General features: G+C 36.3%; 1 protein-coding gene across 2 annotated transcripts in view; it reads right to left on the reverse strand.

Moving 5' to 3' along the window:
* Positions 1-22,534, reverse strand: part of EXT2 (exostosin glycosyltransferase 2) — a 74,293-nt gene that overhangs the window by 21,994 nt on the left and 29,765 nt on the right. For both annotated transcript variants that reach the window (XM_033062612.2, XM_033062613.2), the window contains 2 exons: positions 17,760-17,891; positions 8,219-8,408 (listed from right to left, as the gene is read on the reverse strand). In XM_033062612.2, coding sequence (XP_032918503.1) covers positions 8,219-8,408; positions 17,760-17,891 — 322 coding nt within the window. The remainder of the gene's footprint in view (positions 1-8,218; positions 8,409-17,759; positions 17,892-22,534) is intronic.

The following is a 22,534-nucleotide window of genomic DNA, read 5'->3' on the forward strand; positions in this document are numbered from 1 at the left end:
GGAATATATTCAAACATAGATTGAAACTGAAAAGTCACTAGGATCAAAAAATAATACTTCAGAAAAACAAGCATGCATTTAAGCATTAAACTTCCAGCTCTTCTGAAATATCAATTATTTGATATCTTCCTAACAGACATGCCACTTGCATAAAAAATGGTTATAGAAGAAAAAGTAATGAAAAGTGTATGAAAAATGAAGATGTAATCTAATTATAATCAGCACGCATCTCAGATGTCAGCAAATCCTCTTAAATCCACATGATTTACTAAGGTCTTGGAAAGCCTCTCAAAAGGACCAGTTCTCAACAACGGGTACGTTACTGTCAAATATCTGTGCTTTGAGAAACATAATATAAAGTTTCTGAATTTAGCCTTCGATTAATGAAAAGAAAATATAAGCATTTCGGAGAAACTCTGAATAAGACATAAGGGTACCAGTTACTCTGCAGCATGCAAAATGTCAAGGCTATTTGTGGCTTAGAAGCTGACTTGATACTGGAGGTTGCTGCCCCTACAGAGATGGAAGCACATGGGAGATGTTATGACACAATGACACCTGGGTAACAACTGGCAACCTGGGCAAAATTGACTATCATAAAGGATAGCAGGCTCCAGTGAGAGATCTAAATATTACAAATTAGCTCTGCCACAGGAACTCCAAAAGAAATATATAAAAGACAACAGTCACTTCAGAAGTCAAAGTTTTGGAATCCATCAGGAAGGTTAAAATTGTCTCTATTTATTTTAAAGGATCACAAAAGGAAAGTATTTGTATTAAAAGAGCAATCAGAAACAGGGTGTGCCGTTTCTGTAATATCAGACTTTGAATTTTCAGATACTTCTTGGAAAGTTCTGAGAAACCTCAGCACTAGCAAAACCTATATGGAAGAAATTCTCAGTTTACTAGACTTTGTTATAACCAAGGTAAAAGTACAGGCTTTGTTCTTAAGACAGACCTTTAACAAAGTATGACAAACACAAAAGAAGCTTAAGAGTCTTACATCATGGCACAAGATCCTACAGGCATACAAAAGTAAAAATGCATGTTTGGACTGAGGACTACTCTTACTTTTTAAAAAATCAGTGAAGACTCTGTGATGCAGCAGAAAATAGAAACAAATTATGGAAATAAAGCTCTCTGGAATGAATTCAAGTCTATATACATAAGGAATCTGAAGAGAATGACAGGCACCTCCTATTAGGCATCATATTGAAATAATCATGAGAGAAGAGTGAATAACACTTACACTTGCTGTCTGGTAATGACTCAGGTCACGACTGGCATTATGTGCTATTTAGGACTGGACTACTGATGCACTGATTGCTGGAGAAGCCCACAGAAAACAATGTGTGGTCCTCCAAATACAAAATCAGTAGTTTCCCAATGCAGCTCCCTCTTCTAATGGGATTACAGACCCTAACAACCACATACACACTGTGTTTCTAGCCCACAATTCCACCGTTAAGTCCTGCAAGTCCACATCTCACAGTAAAATTTTCAAGCATGATTTCAAGATGATTTAAACTGCGGGATAAAAAGGTGCCATAGTTATATTCCCAGTTAAAGCACTCACATATAAACAAGCAGCAAAAGTCCCATCCTCTAATTATCTATTTCTCAGCTACAGCTGCCAGTGAATCACATGAGACATGTAAATAAGAGAAGGGAGGACAGTCATGAGAAAGAGGCAACTTCATTAGAACCTAAAGGAATACCCTCTCAAAACAAAACATCTCTCACTTTCCATACTTCCTTAGGTTTGTGATCAGATGTTTGTAATGAAAATGTAACTAACATAAGGTTGCATACTGTTTATATATCAAAATGATTTCTTAGTCTGAAATCCAGCCCTGTTTCTCAGTACTGAATGAACTTTTATATCATACATGAAAGGGGATCATTAAAAATAATAGAGCACAATATTTCCATGGAATGTATTATTTCTTTTCAAAAAGAAATGGCACAGTGTCATGGTTTGGGAATGGTACTCCCCCGTTCAGTGCCCCCACCAAGACTCTCCAAACCACACGCCTCTCTTGCTCTTTCCCTTCCCCCTTCCTGCTGCAGAAGGATGGAGAGGAAGAGAATTGGGGGTACAAATGGCAAACATCACAAATTGAGGTAAAAACAACTTACTGGAAACAGCAATGAGATAAAATGAGCAGTAACACTGTGGTTACAGTGGCAATAGTATTAACAACAGGGTACAAGAAAAAAGAACATTCACATGGAAAAAAACCCCAGGGATACACAATACCAGACAGCTCCTTCCATCAAGTTTTCTTGACCAGAAGGAAGTCCTTCTCCTTGGATCACACTCCCTTCCCATCAAAACAAGTGAGGTAGTACAGAACAGTGAGGTGGTACAGACTGCAAAAATTAACCCTGTCCCGGCTGGAACCAGGACACAATATTCTGTGTTAAATAGCACCATTCCCTGTATCTTTGCTTCTGAAAAACTGGAAAGTTAATAACATCTGAAGAAGTCCTTTTGCAGCACACACATTATTGTTGATCTCGTCAGCAGACAGAAGTGTATTTACAAAGGAAATTACTTGCTCTACATATTAATCATCTATTCCCAGTTTCAACACTGAGCCTAGGGAAAATGAGAATCAGTACAGCAGCTGTACAGAGCTAACCAATATTCTTGGGACACCACTTCTAAGTAGTATCAGGTTCAAAAAATAGCAAGTGATACTTGAATGCTTATGTTTTGTTGCATTTGCAGTGGAAGCAGCAGGTAAGAATAACTTGCAACAGAAGTAGCAGGTAAGGATGAGGAGCTGGAAATACAGCCTACACTCTTGATGGCAAGAACTGAATGCCTGTCAGTATTAAAATCAATATGACAAATTTTTAAAAATCCACTTATTGGCTAAAATCACAGCATTTTGATGACTCATACAAAGACATTTGTACAAACATTCATTTTGTGCTTTACAGCCTCAATAACAACAGCTAAGAATATCTCATGACTAGTGATAACCTGAGTTCAGAACATTAATTCATATAATGCTCTGACTTACCAAAACCTCTATGGAGTCCATTTGGAAACATAAAAAGAAAAAAACCTTTCCAGAAGTTGTGCAAGGTAGAAAAAGACTGATAAAAAACTGACAGAAAACATCTCTAGATATGCTCTGTTTGTACCTGCAGTTGCACAGAATCCCATACAACATACTCAATTTTCATACCTGAACTTTTGTACAAGCTCTCATCTGATGCTTAATCTAGCTGTAGTTTGCATTAATGCAACTAACTGAACATTGCTGAGGAAACCTAATTAATACTTTTTCAGCCTCTAACACTGAATGGCAGAATTTAGCTGAAGTCTGAAGTCTCAAAAAACCATCAGAAACAACATCAAGCATGTTAATTCTGCTTATTATCAGAATTCCTTACATTATGGCTGGGTGAAAAAGTCTGTTCAGTGTTCAAAATAGGTGCTTTCCACCCACATTACAGTGTTTATATTGTTCTACAGAAATGCACAGAATTCCTTTTGTATATAACAAAACAGAATACTTGCTTCTAGGACACTAGGGCCCAGTTTGATAAGATTATCAAGATCTTATCTAGATTTCCCTAGGAAGTAATATAGCAAAATGTTTGTAATATGCCTTATAGAAAACTAAAATCACCATGAATTAGTTCTCTAGCTAATCAAGGAAAATGGCAGTAAGTCCATCATCAAGAAGTCAAATTAATTCAAAACTCAGAGAAAAGTTAAAAAAACCCATTCCTATCAGTGCTAACTACCAAAGACACTGTATGAAAAAAAAAATCCAAACCTGAAGATGTCTTTATTATTTTTTTTTAAAGATAACACTTTCTTAAGATACAGTAATCCAAAGAATACTCACTTTCTTTAGCCCCAACAGTTTATATCAATGCTGTCCATTATCAGCATCAAATAGAAATAACAAATTATTATTTCAGTAATTCCATAAGAAGTTTATCAGCAACCTAGCTCAAAGGATCCACAACTAAACAGAAAATATATATTCTTTAAAATACACTTTTCATTTTCACAAAACTGAACCTAAAAAGGAATCAAGCTACAATACATGATGTGTAGCTTGCTGCATATTTAGTAACGGTAATGAATTTATACAATGTAATACGATTTATGTGGCAGACAAAGTGGTTTCTTCACTTGTTTGAAACAAATGTTGATGGAAATTTCTAATACAGACTATTTTCTTGAATTTCAGAATGAGCAATTTAGAAAAACACAATGAATGAGCGGAAAAAAAATATTTGGCTGACTGAGAAAATAATGATTTCTACACAAACATTCCCAGCACCAGGCACTTGGACCAAAATGTTTAATTGATCCAGAGTGAGTGAGGGAAAAAATTTTTTTCCTGTAATATTTCAAGACTTTTACTATTTTTATTAGTATTATACACACAGTTATGGTCCTACCAACATTACCGCTGCATTGATGAGTATCTTGCATACAATGCATGGCAGAGAAAATATGCAAATCTGAGCCAAAGACACACAGCAGAGATCACATCCCTAAATTCATTGAGTGCTTAAGATAACAAGCTGATTCTATAATGTTTTAAGGTTCTAGATTAGAATCATCATTGTATGTCATGTTTTCTTTCTGCTATTTCACATATTAGATTTAACATTTTTACCATCAAAAACACTGTATTAACTTCAAACTTTGTTGTCTATGCACAAGACACCTTGTTTCCTTTCACAGATTCTAAAGAAAACACAGAACCATGAGTTCAGACTTCTACAGACAGCTCCCAGACATTAAGCTAAAAAAACGATCCTTACAAACTCTTAAGTCAAAGGAAAAAACAATCTTAAAATTACTACTGATATCTAGCCCCCATAGATGTAGTATTATATTTTTACATGTGACTTGGTTGAAAACTTTCCAGTCAAGTGTTTAATTAATTCATTGTCCTCTTACCTGCTCACCTTTTTTATCAACCAGCACAACAAATCATTTCTGTTGCATCAGAGCTGCATCTGTCCTGAGAGGTCTAGGTTTGAAAGGAGTTTGTTTCCGGACACCTTGCACATTCCCCACACCTGTTACCACTGCACAGCAGTAAAGATCAGCTACAGCCTCTTAGTTGGGATGCTCAGCACTACTGATGGCAGTGACCATCTGTGACTCCATGATCTTAAATTTCGTACCATTTTTAGAGTATTTAATTTTCATTTGGTTTTCCCCCGAAGTCACAAGTATCATTACATAAAGGCTTTATGTGAAATGCATAGCATATTGTTTTGATAATAATGATGTTTTCAGTTACAATAATTTTCTGGTGTTGACAGAGGAAAGAAAGGAAAGGCCACATGTCACTTGTGTGGCACTTTGCCAGCTGCATCCCAGGAAACCTAAACCCCATTCTCAATTTAGCACACATACTCACTAAGGAAGGCAATGTGGATGTTCTTCACCCAGCCCTCCCACTTACACATGCAAAACAAAACGAAGACACAAAGGGTTGCAATGACAAAAGCCAAGATTTGCTTCTGCACTGACACAGGTCCCTTATGTGGAAAGGACCAACAAATGGAGCACTTGATGCTCTAGAAGGTTAAGCGCCTCTGCTTTACTACAACCAATTAAAAATGAATAGCCATAAAAGTGCAGATACTACTGTAGGGTAATAAACTAGACTTTATCAGTGACAGTGGTGCACATTACAAACTTCAAACTCATTCCTTGATCTAATCCATCAGAAACTTCCTGGCTTTAACAGGCTATAAACAGCAGAAGCTTTGAAGTCCGAGGATTAGGATCACTAATAGACAGACTGAACGAGAGACTGGTTGAAGAGCCAAGTGGAATGCCCTGCATGGATCTGGAATAAAACAAGTTCATTTAATCAAACTGACCTCTCTCTAGCCATAGGCCAAGAGATTACAACGGTTGTAACAGCAGTAAAGGGACAAGGGACACTAAAAACAAATAGTTATTCGCTGCAATGCAATGCTTAGGCTAATGCAAGGACAAAATGGCTTATGCTTTCAACTGTGCTCTCAAGTCCACAATTTTAAGCTCTACAGGTTGTTTTTTTTTAAACTAGTTTATGACTTAGCGGTAATAGAGGCAGAAAAAAATTAAACACACTTTGGTTTTCAATATTAATACAATGATTGAAAATAAAATTTTACTGTAATGATCTATTTGCTTAAATTCTCCTGTACCTCAGGCTCACTTGAAGGAAATGTGGAAACAATTCATTTGGGTTGAATTCACCCCACACTCAGTGATCACATAACTGTCTATATCACTAAACCTTTTTGCTTTTAGAAAAGAAGTGCTTATTGCAAAAATTCCTGTTGTATTAATTGCTACACAACAATTTTTACTCTAAAGGGCCGCAAAACATTTAAAATATGACTAAACTTGAGGTATTTACCCCAGAAGTAATAAAGAACACTTTTTAAGGTAAACAATAAAGCTATTCAACTTTAAACTGCAGCAAATTGCCAAAATGGCAAATGAGCCAAGTGAATGATAGCAATAGATTCGCTCTGGGAATCTCTTAGGAGATGGCAAATTAAGACAAGTGGTCAGGGATAAATTTCTACATTGCATCTTGCTGCTATGCAGAATAACTAACCTTGAAGAGTAGAACACAGCAGCAGTTGAAGCCTCTGGAAAGAGAATGATAAAGTGAGGAGTCCTAAAAACACACTTCATTCACTACAGAAGACAGAAGAATCCACAATACAGCATTTTTTTGGAACATATATTCCTAGAAGACAACATTTCTTGTCCCACAAAATCACCACATTTTCAGATGACAATGACAGATTCATATGTACAGCACATGGGAACTAGACTCATATACAGTTACTATAGCTACAGTATTTAATGCAGAATGAGAAGAGGAGGCTTCAATTGCCTAGCACAATGCTCAGGGTTTTAGTACTGGTGTTCAGAACTTGAAGAAAGTCACCATAGGGAACGTTAAGCACAGGAATAAAATGAGCAGTGTTGGAGAGTTCCGTCTAGCACTGGAGAGGATTACCAAAGGCCAAACCTTGCTAGCTTCCCTTACATGGGGCAAGACCTCCCACTTATTCCATGGTGATTTCATAATGGAATTCACTAATGTCAGGATCTGTGTTTCCAGCTGAGGACCTGGGAAAAGATTAGGAGCAGCATGGTCTCATGAGGCAGGCAGCCTAGGGATGGGAAAGAAGTGAGTTGGTTGGACATAGAGCAGCCCATGGAATGTACCATGACATTGCATGGAAGGAGTCAAAAAAACATGAGATAAGGATCTTAGGTTTGAAAATGTAGGCAGCAAGCTGTGAGGACTGGGTAGGCTGAGACTGAGGTCTTGCCACAAGGGGACACAGTACGGCATATGCCAGACTGGCAAAGCACACCTCAGCTACTGAAAATTAAATAATTGAGAGATTTACAGCACTGAATTCACACTGGAGTAATTAATATACCTTTGAAACCAAACCTTGTTCCAAAAATCTACACATATAAATAACCAGGGAAAATGCCTGTGAATGAGTACTGATTTTAAAATAATCATAAATTAAAAAACAATTAAAAAACCAAGCAGATGACCACCAGATTGATTCACATACTACAAAGAGCAGCACAGTATACCATGTGTTGGAAAGAGAAACATTTAAAACAGGCACTTATATATAGTCCTACTGGGCAAACATTAGCATTTCATATTCTAGTGGTATGGAAATGCTATTTTTGACACCTGAAACTTCCTGAATTTTCATTTCATCAATCAAAATATTCCCTTATTTTCTAGCTCCAACCATTCAAACTACTTTGGTGCTTTGGACCACATTTGCTCTAGACACAGTCCAGTAGCAGCAGTATGTACACCATGACGAAAGTGTCTACAAAGAAATAAAAGTAAGTATTGACAGATCAAAAATAGGCCTCTCCTTACTACTCCCTCCAAAAATGTTAAGGACAGAAACGTTTCTGTAATATTGTATTTGTAACTTTTGATTCAGAAGTTAGCAGAACAACCACTGGCATGTTTTTTTTTTCTTGTTATCTACTTTGGCTTCTCTTATCTCACTTTCAAACACTCCGTCACAAAAAATCCAAACCAATTATTTTGAAAGAACCATGAAATATTTCTTGAATATAAATGATGTAGGAGAGAGGTCATTCTGTAACAGGTGTCAATAGACATGCTATGCCCCTTCCTCCACCACCCTTCCCATGGGTTTTTACCTTCTGGTGGATTCTTATTCTGGTTGTTCCAGACCACCAACAATTTGGATAGACTAGGCACCTTAGACACCTCGGTGATAACTCGGAAAAGGCTCTCCACTCGGTCATAGGTCAGAACTACGGCTGTGAAACCTTGGGACTGAGGTGGGATCAGTGGAAGGAAGAGTGGGTTGCTCACACTGCTCCATTTCTGTGAAGGAAAACAAGAAAACAGCAAACAAATTTGATTAAAGTGAATTATCACAGTAGAGAGTAATTCATATAGCCAGGCCCTAACCATCAGATTTCCAATTTGCTCAAATAAGGCAGGCCAACTCTCCAATTCTGACATTGGCAATTTCTCAAAACCTTTATTCCAATCTCTTTCTTATTCCAATTTTCATTTTTGTCTAGCTGTAATGTTGCAACAAAATAAGGTTTAAGATGAAAACTAAAGTGGAAGAAGAAGATAGATTTGTGGAGAAGGAAAATGAAAGTGAATTGAACCCAGCTAGCATGGTTCAATTCTTGTTTACTAATCATTATTTCAAGATATTTACATCTATAGTCAGGACTCAATGAACAAAGACAAACTTAATCAGCACTACAATTTCAGAGTGAAAAAGTGTTTATGACAACAAAACCAAAGGAAGAAACCCATAAACTTGGCAAGAAATGTGCACCCAAGCAAAAAGAGAAAAAGCAGATACAAAGAGGAACAATGTACCAATTTCCACAAAGTTTGTTCAATGGTGGAAAAAACCCATCTGTTACATAAAAAAAAAATTAAAAATACATGAGATTCAAATAAGAATTTCAGAGTTATCTGTTCCTTGTGAATTTTAACTAGGGCATCCCTTTTAAGACTTTAAAGGTCTTACTTCAATACACAGCATAGGGAAGCCAGTGCAGACGGCAAAAGACAAGACAGACAACTGAATTCCCACTGAATGTGCCAACCCCCTTTGGAGCTGACAACATGGGGGAGGAAGCAGTGAAGGGACCATTTGACAAGAATGAAAACACCAGCATTTTAGTCTCAAATTTTCCATTCCAACTGTCGTTCCAAGCAGGGGTCGGACAGAGAAGCAAAGGGAAAAACCAAACCCTTTGGGACAAGGTGAAAAGGGGAGTTGAGAAAGCAGAAACTGAGTGATGCTGTTTTGCAAGGAAGTTTTGAATCCTAGCCTGTAAAAACTATGAAGAGGTTAGCAACTGCCAGCAGCTTACAGAAATACTGTGAAATTCTCCAGCTACACTCATACCATAAGCCTGCTTGTATCAGGAGTAAAGAAAGTTTTAGAGACTCAGAGTAACAAAGTCATATTTACAGAAAGTAAATTTTGAAATTTTCTGTTTCCCTATTTAGTCTTTGGTTAACTTTATACATCCAGCAATCACCTTCCTTACATTTAATGGTTAGACACTTCTAACTAGAATGACTTCAAGGATGAGGAAAATAAAGAGCCTATTTACTGAAAGACATCATAACATTTTGACCATTTTGGTAAAGGAGGAAAAAATAAGATATGAATATGATTTCCTTCTATGGATAAATCAAAAGTGAAGAAGGGATAAATATGTGAGGAGGAAAAGTTAAGCATAGCATTGGCACACTCTTCTCCAGGATGGTACAAGAGTATGTTCCAGGTAAGGACCTGTTTTAGTAGACTTCCTGAAATATTTGGAAAGACTGTCCTTCAGCTATACACACTTTATCTGGAAAAAACAGCACTCATCTTAAACTGTTTGTGAGGATCCCAATGGAAAACACAAAGTTCTAGTTTTTATCTAAGAGGAATAATAGAATAATGTAGAAACAATAACAGTACAATATGGAACTTTGGCTCATGAAAGGGACATGGCTACCTGTGAAAGCACACTCAGTAATTCAGAAAATATACATCCATTACTTCAGTAATTGATAAGTGCAGAGAAAAATCTGCTTTCAGATTATTAAATTTTCTAAAATAAAAGACTTTGTACATACTTTGCTAGTTATTCAAGATGATGAGTGGCAGATGGGGACAGCCCACTGATTTTGCTGTAGCTTCAATAATTCCTACAGCAAATCACAATCTAAATGTTACCAGAGCATAATCCACCTCATTAAAGCTTTACTGCAGACTTGTTTTCACACAACCCCCACCCCAAGGCTGCTATTATCCAAACGACCCTGGTAATGTCAAGCAGCTTCTTAGCACAACTCTCAGGAACCTCTTTTCATTAATACTTGAAACAGAGGTTTAACATCATAATCAGAGTGCCAAGAAAATATTATGTTTCTGTCCTACAAGAAGAAATAACTGGTAGAGCCATCTGCAGACAACGTTCTATTTATTACTTATGGGTGAGAATTGCTACCTGGATTAATGGCTCCCATTTGAAGTTTTTCTAGAAATATTTTCTCTCTGTCCACAGCACTTCCTAACAAATTGCTTGCTATAATATCTTTTGAAAAGGATTATTCCCTTTCCTTCGTCTAAGACTATTCTAGGTACTTACAGAAAGAAATATATCATGCATATGTACCTAGAATGGCCATGAATTTGTCTTATAAACCTAAATTTTAGGTACATTCCTTAAATTCCAACTTCTACTACTTTCAGAAAGGCATGAAAATTTTCCCCTGCTAGTCATAACTTAGGAAAAATAAGGCAACTTTTGAGAAGGTTTTACTTCTGCACTTATAAAGGATGATGGAAAGAGGGAAAACCCTGTAGACACACACTAATGGATGGGAGAACCATGCCTCTCATTTGAGAAAAACATTTCAAAAAGGCAATTAAGCATCTCTCAAGTGCCATTAAGAGCCAACCCCCTGCTGCCTGCCTGAAGAGTGTGTCTACAGTCTGAGACCTATTGACCCCACTTTCTGCAGGAAATCAGGCAAATTCAAGCCTCCATAATTTGCTAAAGTCTTCCAGATTTCTGCTAGGGAAAAGCAAACCATACAGGCAATTAATACAACAGCAACCTAATTAAATCTCCATTATGGCAGCAAAGCATGAAATGGCTAATGACATAGGGATGGGTTCTCCCAGTCACTGCTCAAGCAACCAAGTGATGAAGGCACATTTGCTCCATTCCCATCTTTATTAACATTCTTGACAGAAATTCACAGGAACTTTCACTCTCAGAGAGGAGAGCAAACAGCAACAGTAGATTGATCATCCATCACCTTTCTTTGACAAAGTGCTGACACTCAGCTATGGATAAGACAACCCTTCACTATCGCCCTCCCAGCTAATATCATCAGAAGGGCCGGGATAATTAATCCAAGATTAATAGGTTACTTGCTGTGAATCATTTTTATGGGCAAAAAGGATCAAATTGAAATGTTAGTTTCCTAAGAGTAATTTCACATCCTTTAAGTCTCACAGTCTCAGTTGTCTGACAGCTCTTTGCAGTTCATATAAAAATCCAAAGTATTGCAATGTGAGCGACAGTGCGAACTTGGGAATAGCCTGAAGCTGGAAGAGAGGAAAAGTCAGGAATGGCTAGGTATGTAAAGATATAAGGATTGAGACTGCTGCAGCTGTTCTGTGCATGCTTTCTGCAAGTGTAGAAGGCATTGTGTAACAATGCCTTAGAAACAAGGCACCTTCCTTTAGTATAGCTCAATCAAATATTGTCCAACCTGATTCTACTTTAGGAAAAATAAATACATTAAGGATGATATATCAAGGGAGCTGAAATCTCATTATGTGGGAGGCTTCAGGCTGGACTTGATGTAGAGTCTTTTGGTTCAACTTAGCAGGAAAGTTTATAACAGACCTTTCTTAGCAGAAGGGAGATAGGTGGGAGCTTTACAACATCAATGAACACAACTGGACTGAGAAATGGACAATCTTAATATTTAAATTCTATGATGCCTCCAAGATATTGGTAAAGCATCAGAGACAACAAAGACTTGGTCCTGTCCCACAACATCTCAACTGGTTGTTCACCACTGAGACTTGAAGAAAGGTACAGTAGACACATTAGAAACTACATCACAGAATAATCTCTGGGAAAACAAGGCTGTGTAAGATGTTCCATATTAAAGATGAATCAAGAACTTCCCAGCTATTTAGTGGGAAAACTCAGCAACAGCACTTAAGAAGAATAAAATTTCACTACTCCCATGAACAAGACAGTGAGCTTTCCCACTTTATTTTCAACTGCTTGTTGTTGTCAGCCTGCTTGTTGTAAACTACCTATTAATGAAATCACATAGTCTGAACAACAGTTCACTGTCTTTTAAAAGCACAGAGGTAAGGACAGCAGTGTGTTGAACTTAGTAGCTGAGCAGTCCTATACATCTAAGAAAAACAGAGATATATCCCCTGCCACTCTGGTTAAGGTTTTTTCAGCTAGATGGTTCTTAAAATCAATCTAACCTCAATATGGTTTCAATTATGAATTACCAGACAAAAAAAAAGCCTTGATTTATTCTATTTTTCTCCAATTATTTATGGTAAGTTTCTATTCAATACTTTGAGAAAATATTTCATCATGCTTCCCATCCTCAAGTGGTCACAGGGCAAACCCAAAGGAATTAACCCTCCCTACTTGTCCAGAGACAACCAAAGTGCTTACACCCAACAGAATTACAAACAAAGTTGCAGTGGTCATCATTTCATGTTTTAATGCAGATCATAAACCCTCCTCACAAAAAAAGTTAGCCACAAGACAGATAGGAACTTCTACTTACTGTAGAATAATTCACTGTGTAAGAAAAGTACCCTAACCTCTGGGCAGGTAAATTAAAGAACCAACTGTTAAATCATGTTCCACACTCACATAAAACTACCAATGTTTACATCTGAATACATGTGAGATATTCAACCTTAACCCCAACACAACAAAAACAAAAAATAAATAAACTGAAATGTATTTAATATAAAAAAAGAATATCTATTTTCTAACATAATAAATAAAGCATTATTTGATCCAGCTGATTGAAACCATCACACAAGTAGTTGGAAAATACAGTAGAAATGGAAATCTAATATTGTTCAATTGAAAAAATACCAGATATGCACTGCCCAGAAAAATGCTAGCTTGTTCTTATTTACAGGTAGATAAAAAATGTATGCTAATGTTTGCTTAATGTTTTGAAGATGAAAAATGGTGCTAAGAGGGATGCATAGTCATAACAGTAGCATTTACTGTAGACTGAGGACTATAACATATTAGTCAAAGAGTTTAAGAATAGTTTAATTTTTTAACAAGTGTCAAGTGCCTAGCAATTGGCAGGACCCACAAAGTATTCTGTAAATGAACATCCTACTTGGGCTTTGCTAAATGAATGGCATTCTGGGCATTAAGAAAATTCTGCTATTTTAGTTTACACCAAATGATGGTGCTGTTTTCTGCCTCACTGGAAGAAATGAAATCTGGTATGTTTATTGTTCACATACTGATATTCTCAAGTGATTATTAAACTCTGGTCTGTATCATCCAAGGTCAGAGCTCAAAAGCAGCCTCCGACAAAAAAAAAAACATCTAATGTTTCATAGGTCTACATTATAAACAGGCTTGAAAGAATTTCAACAAAAGCAGCTGAAGAATTCTGAGAAAAATCTGTCTTACTCATTTTTCAGAAACCCATATATATATTAGGAAGGTATAAGGCAAAGAGAATTTAAGTAATCTACAATGAAGCATAAGTGAGGAAGTAATTTACCTCTATTAGAGCATAACAAAGTACTTAATTGAAGGTAACAGATCACATCTCAAGCCCAAGTCATTATTTCTAATCCAGCCCAAACTGGTAACCATCAAAATGCACACCATAGAATCAGTCATTTTCTGGTTTACTTGGACGTAACTGATTGCCTCTGCCTAATGGATAATGGTTGGGCCAAAAAATACAAAAGACACTAAACTCTCATGCTTCCAACAAAAGACTGTCTGAGACATAAAGGGTTCGAGTAGTCCAGCAATGAATTTCAGGCCCCCAAAGTATCATTTGCTCCTCTTCATTAAAAGGAGGAAATATGTCATAGTGCACTTTTATTCAAAGTATTATTCCATAACATATTAGCATGTTATATGCTACTAGTCTTCCATTTCCTCAACAGAACAGTGAATAAGTAGAAAAATAATCTACTTCATAACTTTTTTTTTGCTTGAGAAAGGCCAACAGTCTTCAGTCAGCCCATAAAAACACATAAAAAATGCTTGGATCACTTCCCCTGTGCAATGTACTAAGTATGGAATTAACTGTATATGCATTTATCTGCTGCATACCTTATACTCCCTCCTGGAAAAACACCCTCCTGTACCACTGCTGGATGGACACACTGGTGAAGATACTCAGGCAACAGTCTTACTAATATTTTGAGCCAATATAAGTCAAACTAATGCCAAGAAAAGCAGCCTTCAAGCCACCCAGTCCCTCCTTTGCACACATCCCCATGCTTTCTTTTTTATCTTGCCTGGTAAGTTTTATATAAGGAACATTATTTTGGCGAATTCACCACAAATGAAATAGAAATATAAAAAAAAAAGTTGCACATGAAAGAGGAAACTGTTACCCAGCTGTAGAAGAGTGCAGGACTGCTTCTTTGGGCGGCAGTACCTACTATAGTGGTTTAAAATGTTTGGGAAACTACAAACTCAACACAGGATGGGCTGATGTTTCTTTGTGTTGAGACTTGAGAAATATCTCAGGAACAGGAATAAAGCTTATCCATGTGCAGATCTAGCTATGAGTATGCCTCACTGATTTTAAGTGAGTATCATTTTCATGCTGACTGTACAAGGTAACAGCCATCCCCTCAAATGAGAGATACAAAAATCAATGCAATCAATGCAACTTTGCAGTAAAAACAATGTAATCATTATATTTGCAGATGTGTCAATTCCTATTTTGAAGTATCTCAGCTCAAAGAAAAGCAAAGAGAAGGCTATCAATCCTACTTTGTAATTCACACCAAACTAGAGGCAGCCTTTTTTGAAAGTTGCAGCCTTCTCAGCTTTTTATGTGCTGCTGTTAGAAACTAAATTGAACATTTGAGACCTCTAAAAATCTTTTATCTGGCACACATGCTGCCATCTGCTAAGTGTTTGCTAACTGAGAATCTATTCTACTATACTACAATCAAAATACTAAACGGCAGAACTACAGAAAATCACAGAAAATAGACTGAAATCAGAAGATGAATCTAATTCTGGAAGCAAACACATGAAGCTACAATACTTCAACAAAATGCAAACTTTAATGTGCACCTTGGAGAGTTATGAGCCATTTTAATTGTCAAAGTAGATATAATGGTTATACTGCTTTGTCTAACACCTGAAGCAGTTGTAACAAATGAGCAGTACAACAATTAGTAACCAGGACATTTTACTAAAGCTTTTCTATTACTTCTCAGGATTCTAGTGACCTACTGTGCAAATTAACCCCTAAAAGTGCACACAAAAAAACCCCACCTTAAAACAAGAAGGCAGGCAGGTGAGCAACCATGGCCAAGAGTTCTTTCTTAAGTATCATCCTTCCCTACATAATGATCCTGCACAGTAAGCTCTTCTTTCGATTACATATGTGAATTTGTTCTAGCAAGTAAATTCACAAATCCCTTAAAGCTGGCATTTTCCTGTGTAGATATTCCATAGGCAAACCTGTGCTCTCATTTTCAAAACCTCACTACTCAGAGTACAGGGATCTGAGGTCTATGAATAGCCTTGTACTAATTAAAGAAATTTCTGGCTAATTTCAGTAGGCCCTGAAAACAGTGATTGCACCTCTTGTTAACGTGCCTACAGTTTCTACATACTTTTTCTGCACCTTTGTGTTCCTATCAAAACCACATAACAGGAACAAAAGCATACAGAAAAGTATTGCCCTTCATCCTCACTGACCACAACAGCACAAGGAACAACAAACAGAGCTAAAGGAACTGGCTGCTGAGTCGGCTGAGTTTGAAGGCAGAATACACATGGCAATTTCTGGAGGTTAGTTCTGGCCAGTAACATAAGAATTTATGACAGTTACTCACACTTTTCACCGTGGTATTAATGTTAACTCACAGGTACTTATTTTAACAGTTAGCTATATCCTAGCCCTGAGACTGACCTGAAATCGTTTTCTTTAAAAGCTTCAGTCATGGAGTTTCTTTAGAGAAGAATACAGAAATTCTCTTGTAAACAAAAAGTACATTAGTCACTTTGCCTTATATAAAAGTTAGAGGATACAGCTGCCATTTTCTGCTACCTCAAGTGTATATATGTAAGTCCTTCCAACTCTGTTTCATCCAGGGTGATGAAAAACTGTAACGCTGCCATGAGTGGATACTGGGCAGGAGCTAGATCAGACACGGGCTCAAGCGGATTGTTACTGCCCAACAAGCTGACAACTTTGAAACTCTGACTAGTGCATTTATTTTAAAAAAAAAGTATAGGAGAGAATCCAAGAGATGTTTTTAGGCTCCCTTTAAAGACTGACCAATCCTTAAAGCATTTTCTTCATTTCGCTAAGTATGTTTCAAGGCACTTGGTTCTGCTACCATAATTGTAAAAGTGTTAAGGTATTCTGATTCCCTTCTTGTGGAGTACACACTTGTGCAGATTAATTTCTTCCTTAAATACTGACCAGGGCCACATTTCCACTCCAAGAAATGACAACAGGAGATTATTAATGCCTTTGGCTAGGCAATGGAAACACAACTTCTGAAACACAGCAATAACCTTTTAACTCTTCATCAGCAACTGTTCACACTCTGTCGGTCTGAAGAGTTTAAAGTAAAACACACCTCCCTACCCAGTACTCCTACCCACCTTTCTTCCTCTAAACAATCACAGCAAGATAGTTAACAAGTTTGGTTTTATTAGTAAAACAAAACTATTTTTTTATATTTTGACACAGAGAAAATTAACTGATTATGAGTGAAAATCATCTACAGGCTTTTATATAGTAAAAAATCAGAACCAGCTGCTTGGTGCAGGAGGTTAATTAAAACTGCACTGTTTTTTCTTAACAGAAGTGAGTTCAACCAGTGAAACTTCAAATTAAACCAAAAACAGGCCAAAAAAAAAAAAAAAAGTAAAACTTTGATCATTAGTTTCTGTATAAGAGAAATTGTTAAGAAATAACATGGAAAAAATTATAGGCATAAGAATTATTAGCTATTTCAACAGAATTATATGGAAGATCCCTGCAGATTTTTTGAGATCTTCAGGATTTCCACTATTTTCTCTGCAGTCATACAGACTGTGTCCAAATATATACAGTGCTCCAAAATCTCCCTGAATTAAATAGAAACAAAATGTGTGTGTGAATCAAGGAAAAATAAATAAATAAAAATATAATCAAGGAACCAATCCAATGTGTCCAATAGCAAAAGTTAAATGTTCTCATCTTAGTGCCAGGACACAGAAAGAACTGCTAGTTATTTTGCCAGTTGTCATAAAATATATTAGCTTCATCTGTGCAAATTACCAGCAGAACACATCCAAACACAAACCCAGACACAGAATTTGCACCAAGTTGCATAGCACATACCTTTTATACAAGGGGAAAAAAACCCAAAAAACTACAATTTGTTTTACAAGTAAATCAAATGAATTTACTTACCACAGCTGGGGGATCATTCCATTCTTCATAAGAAATGGCAGCATATGGATAAATTCTATCATTGATAATCTGAAGAGTAGCAAGAGCAATTGCCTTCATTGATCGAAAATATGCTTCCCAGAACCACCTTGCCTGTAAAGAGAATAAAATTGACTTTCATATTGCACAGATCCAGTGCTTAATAATCAATTTTGGCTTGCCATGCACAATCTGTTCCGTGTAGTCTATGTATCAGGTGGAAATTAAATTAGGAGGCATGTTTATTGTAGATAGAGTATTTCCATAAAGCCTGAAGGCTTCAAACTCAACTCCACCCCTTAAAAGGACTTACAGCCAATAAAAAGAGGCAGCAGCATTATTTTGCAAGTGATTAAACAGAATGAAAATATTTGAAGGAATCAAGTATTTTCATACTTTTATCATATGTTTTCCTCCTGAAAAACATCAAAAGCAGTTTGTCCAGAGAACAAAATTACTGTTATATTCCATTTTTTCCTAAGTTAAAGGAATCTACACTGCAGTTAAATAGACAAATAAAAGCATTCTGTCTGAAAGGCAGAACTTAGAAGTCACTTTTTAACATCAGTATTAAGAGACACTAGATCAGATAGAGAATTTCAGTAGTCATGAACCCTAATAGACTAATAGTTTCCCAAGTCTTCCAAGAAACCTATTATTTATATACGTAAATTATTATAATTTTCAAATGAAAGTACATGTACATGCCAATTTATTACAATCGTTAATCTAGGCTAACTTCTAGCACAGTGTAAAACTGCTGAAATGAAGCATGAGATTGTTATACACAGGTGCTCTGAATTTCACAGATGAGTTATTCTAAAACTAAGGTCCTGTACAAGTTTTCCTCCTGTCCCAATTTCTGTGTAAGACAGAAATTATAGAAGAAAATCAGGGGTCTGGAAATGAAAATGTTGATTTATCTGACTCTCTGTTAAGAGATATGAACATACTTTTTCAATCCCTAGAACTATCAAATGACCCTGTATGTCTCCATTCAACCTAGAAGGAAACATGCTTAACCAAAACATGCAGTTCAAGAACTCTGGTCCAAAATATACAATTTTTTTCAATCTTACTTTTCTTCAGGAAACTGCAGCACTTTGAACTCTCCAGAAATTAATTTCATTTGCCAACTCCCTATGGTTAATTACCAACTATAAAGTATGTGTTTGCTTCTAGGAGGTAGAACAGTTAAAACAAATGCATTTTTTGTCAACTGGAACCTTTAGAAGCTTTCAGAGTCAGGACACAGCTGAGGACAATACACAGATTTGGGCAAGTGCTGTTTTACTCTTGCTACAGAATTCTTGCATAGCAAAAAGGCTCTATAGACAAGCCAGTTCTAATAACATGCTATGAAAATATTAAATAATATTATTTACCTTATTTCATCACTGTATTATTTACTTTATTTAATTACTGAAGGAATACCAAGTTTCTGGAGGTACAGATCTTAGGATGAACCAAAAATAACTCGTTTGTCTGTTGTTAAACGCCAACAGATCTCACTCTGTAGGTCAGTACTTTATAACAGAAGACACACAGTGATTCCTGCATATACACTTCCTTTTGTATATTCCCAGACTAAATAATAGTATAGAGGAAAGATTAGAAGCACAAACTTGCATATATTCATGTTTATGCTACCCTGTACTTTACTCTGAGTGTAAGCTATGGGGTGTAGAACTACAGACTTGCTGCCAAACCACCAGCCCTAAAATTCTACTCTGTGAGTAAAAAAAATTTTTAGAAAATTAAAAAACCTGTAAAACAGATTCTGCAGAATATTTCTGTAAATATTTAAGATTAATAAAATCCATGTTACAATATAAAAAGCAAACTAGGAGAGAGATTAGTGCTCTGTAAAGCACTATATTTACTGTGCAAGCAGTCATAACTCTGACTGTTTTAGGCTATTTCAAAATGTTACTACAGAGTGACAGGTATGTCCAAAATGACACTAGTCTGGGGCTTGTCATCCAGAGAGAGAGCAAAGCAACTTCAGTTTAGAATGTAATAACTTCCCTCTCCTTATTTCTCTTCCTGATAGGACTTAACAGTTGGATAACAGGTTGATTACCAAGAACACAGAACAAAATTACTACCACATTCAAGTATAAAAGCAGAAGAATTATATAAACGGGTAAGAATAAGTAAAAAGACACTAAATAAAGCAAACACCACATGCTAAGCAAAAGCATTAGTATTTCTTTCTCCATGTCCTTAAGAAAAATATATTATCAAACAACAAACCATCTGAAAAGAAAACAAGAAGCAGATTAAGAATTAAAATGGACCAGAACTAACTTCTCTGTTCAAGTGTGCTAAGTAAAAAGGATTCTAAATTTTATTTTCATGCTAGACAACAGTTTAAAACAATTGCTGTAAGCAGCACTAAGTGGGAAGGAGAAACTATTTAATGTAGCCTTTTAACAGACAACTTTATAAGCAATTAAGTAACTATTAACATGTGAAAAACAGCATTATGTATTCTACTGTTATTAAATGACAGCATTCCTATAATGTTCTAAGATTGTTTATTAATATCATAGTATCTATTATTATCTAGCTTCATAAAAATCAAAGATGGTTTTCTTCCTTCAGCAAAACTAGGATGGATCTGATCTAGCTGCTCTTTGCTTAGACTGCTTGTAATGTCAGGGAAGGTTACACCTTTATACCAGAAGCAAATCTGGAGAAGAGGGCAGAGGGAATTTATGTTTTATAGACTAATATTTATGTAATTAATTTTTTGTAAAGAGCCATAAAATGTTCCCACAGTTGGTTGTAATATTTTTGGAGTTGTGTTTCTTTAAGGCAGAACTCAAAACCTTCTAAGGGGATTTGAAGTCCCCAAACAGATGTTTCAGGGTCTTATTACTTCCTCCCCACCTTGTTTGCTTTTATAAAGCAGAACTGATTAACATGGCTTGCTAGTGTCTGCTGCTCCGCATGCTGAGTTACTAAATATTTTGGGAAAGTTTTCTATTGGGAAGATGTATGTTGATTCCATTTGAAATGCATTTACTACTCAGTGAGGTTGAAAAGCTTATGTTGGAATGTAAGAAATAGAGGGGATAGAAATCCCATGAACACATTTGTGATACAGGAGAGAGTAACAACAATAAAAGAAAAAGGTTTCTGTTCCAGACTTCTATGCCAACTTATTGTTTTTACATAGCTTTACACAGCTCTCTGTTTCTCTTTTCTATATCTATGAATCCAGAAAACTCAAGAGTAACTTTAAGACACTAAGCAATGTTTTTAGGGTATGGTAATTGTAATATACTAATTAGAGCTACCTGAACGCCTTTCAGAATCTTGAAATAAACAATCTGTAAGTCCAGACCTTGGCTTTCACATAGCATTGATTATACAAAGACTACAACTATGATAAAATTAGACTTCTCCTTTCAACTTGAACTGAAATCAGCTTCTAGTACTCTGGAAGCCTGCTTGATGAGGTTTCCAGATTTTTTCTAAGGAAACGCTCTATGTAGACCACAGACTTGTAGAGAAAGCTAACTTTGTATATACCTAAATACTGCTTAGGCCATGGGCAACCTGGGTGGTTAACAGAGATCAAACATCTACTCTGTATGACTGCCAAGACAACACAGATCAATGTACATTAACCTGTATGACAAGGAATTGAAAACAGAAAGAAAAAAATTCTCTTCTCCTTCTGAATTTCTGGATAAATAGAAAATCTAGGATAGATCCAAAATGAAAGACAGAAAAGCATTATTTTCGGAAACAGCTTTACCAATGCTTTGTAGAGCCAAATCTAGCATACTGTATGACTTGCCTGACAATGAGAAATACATTATATTATTGGGCTGCCCAGTGGGTTGGAATTGACTGGAAATTCTCATTACACAATAGATTGCCCATGAAATTAGTTCATCTGAACTCAATTTCTGCAGTAAATTTAACAAAACCATAACTTCATTATGGAAGCCAAAGACTGAAGGAATTGGAGACCAAATTCTCTCCTCTCACCAAGCAGTGAGTTCTGCAGACCAAATTCACAAACATGGCCATGCCAGTAAGTAGTTCTAAGTCACTGCCCTTCCTTTCTTCCTTCCTCCTGCCCCACTTTCAACTGCTGCATCCTCACTAGATCAGCCATGAAAACTCATCACTTTCTGTAAAGGCCAAAATTTCTTATAACATAGTGTTATCAATTTATCTCTACAAAGATACATGCACACCTTGAGAAAGACTAGCAATATCTGTAAGACAGATGTTCCTTAAACCAAATGAGCAAGCATCCAACTCAAAAGTTCAATTTCATCTGTTTTCAGTTCCAAGATTTAGTTCAATTGGACTACAAAGAAACTAAACTGACAATATTCAGTACCTACCAGCACAGGCAGGAGTTTGGGAAGGGAGCATTTGTACTTATTTTCATACCAGAAAACAGGCAGCAGCATGCAGCAATAGGGCAGCCTACTCATAGAAAGTAACATTTATTTAGGTAAGGTGTTATTTTCCTTAGAAATAAACACACTTGGGGGCCTAGCATCTCTTTATAAGCTCTTTACAAGCCAACATAGCATCAGGTTACAGAGTCCATTCACTTTATGTTTATAAGTTCTAGTGTTAATGCCACTAATGGTGCTCTGGTGTAGACTGCAAGACAGATCCATGCAAATCTTTTGATTGGTTTGTGAAAAAAAATCCATTGGGCATAAGGCAAGGAAAGGACTACCTTCTGTAACATTCAGATCAAGGGGAAACAGTCCATGGAA

The sequence above is a fragment of the Catharus ustulatus genome, chromosome 6, assembly GCF_009819885.2.
Source record: "Catharus ustulatus isolate bCatUst1 chromosome 6, bCatUst1.pri.v2, whole genome shotgun sequence".
NCBI lineage: Eukaryota > Metazoa > Chordata > Aves > Passeriformes > Turdidae > Catharus > Catharus ustulatus.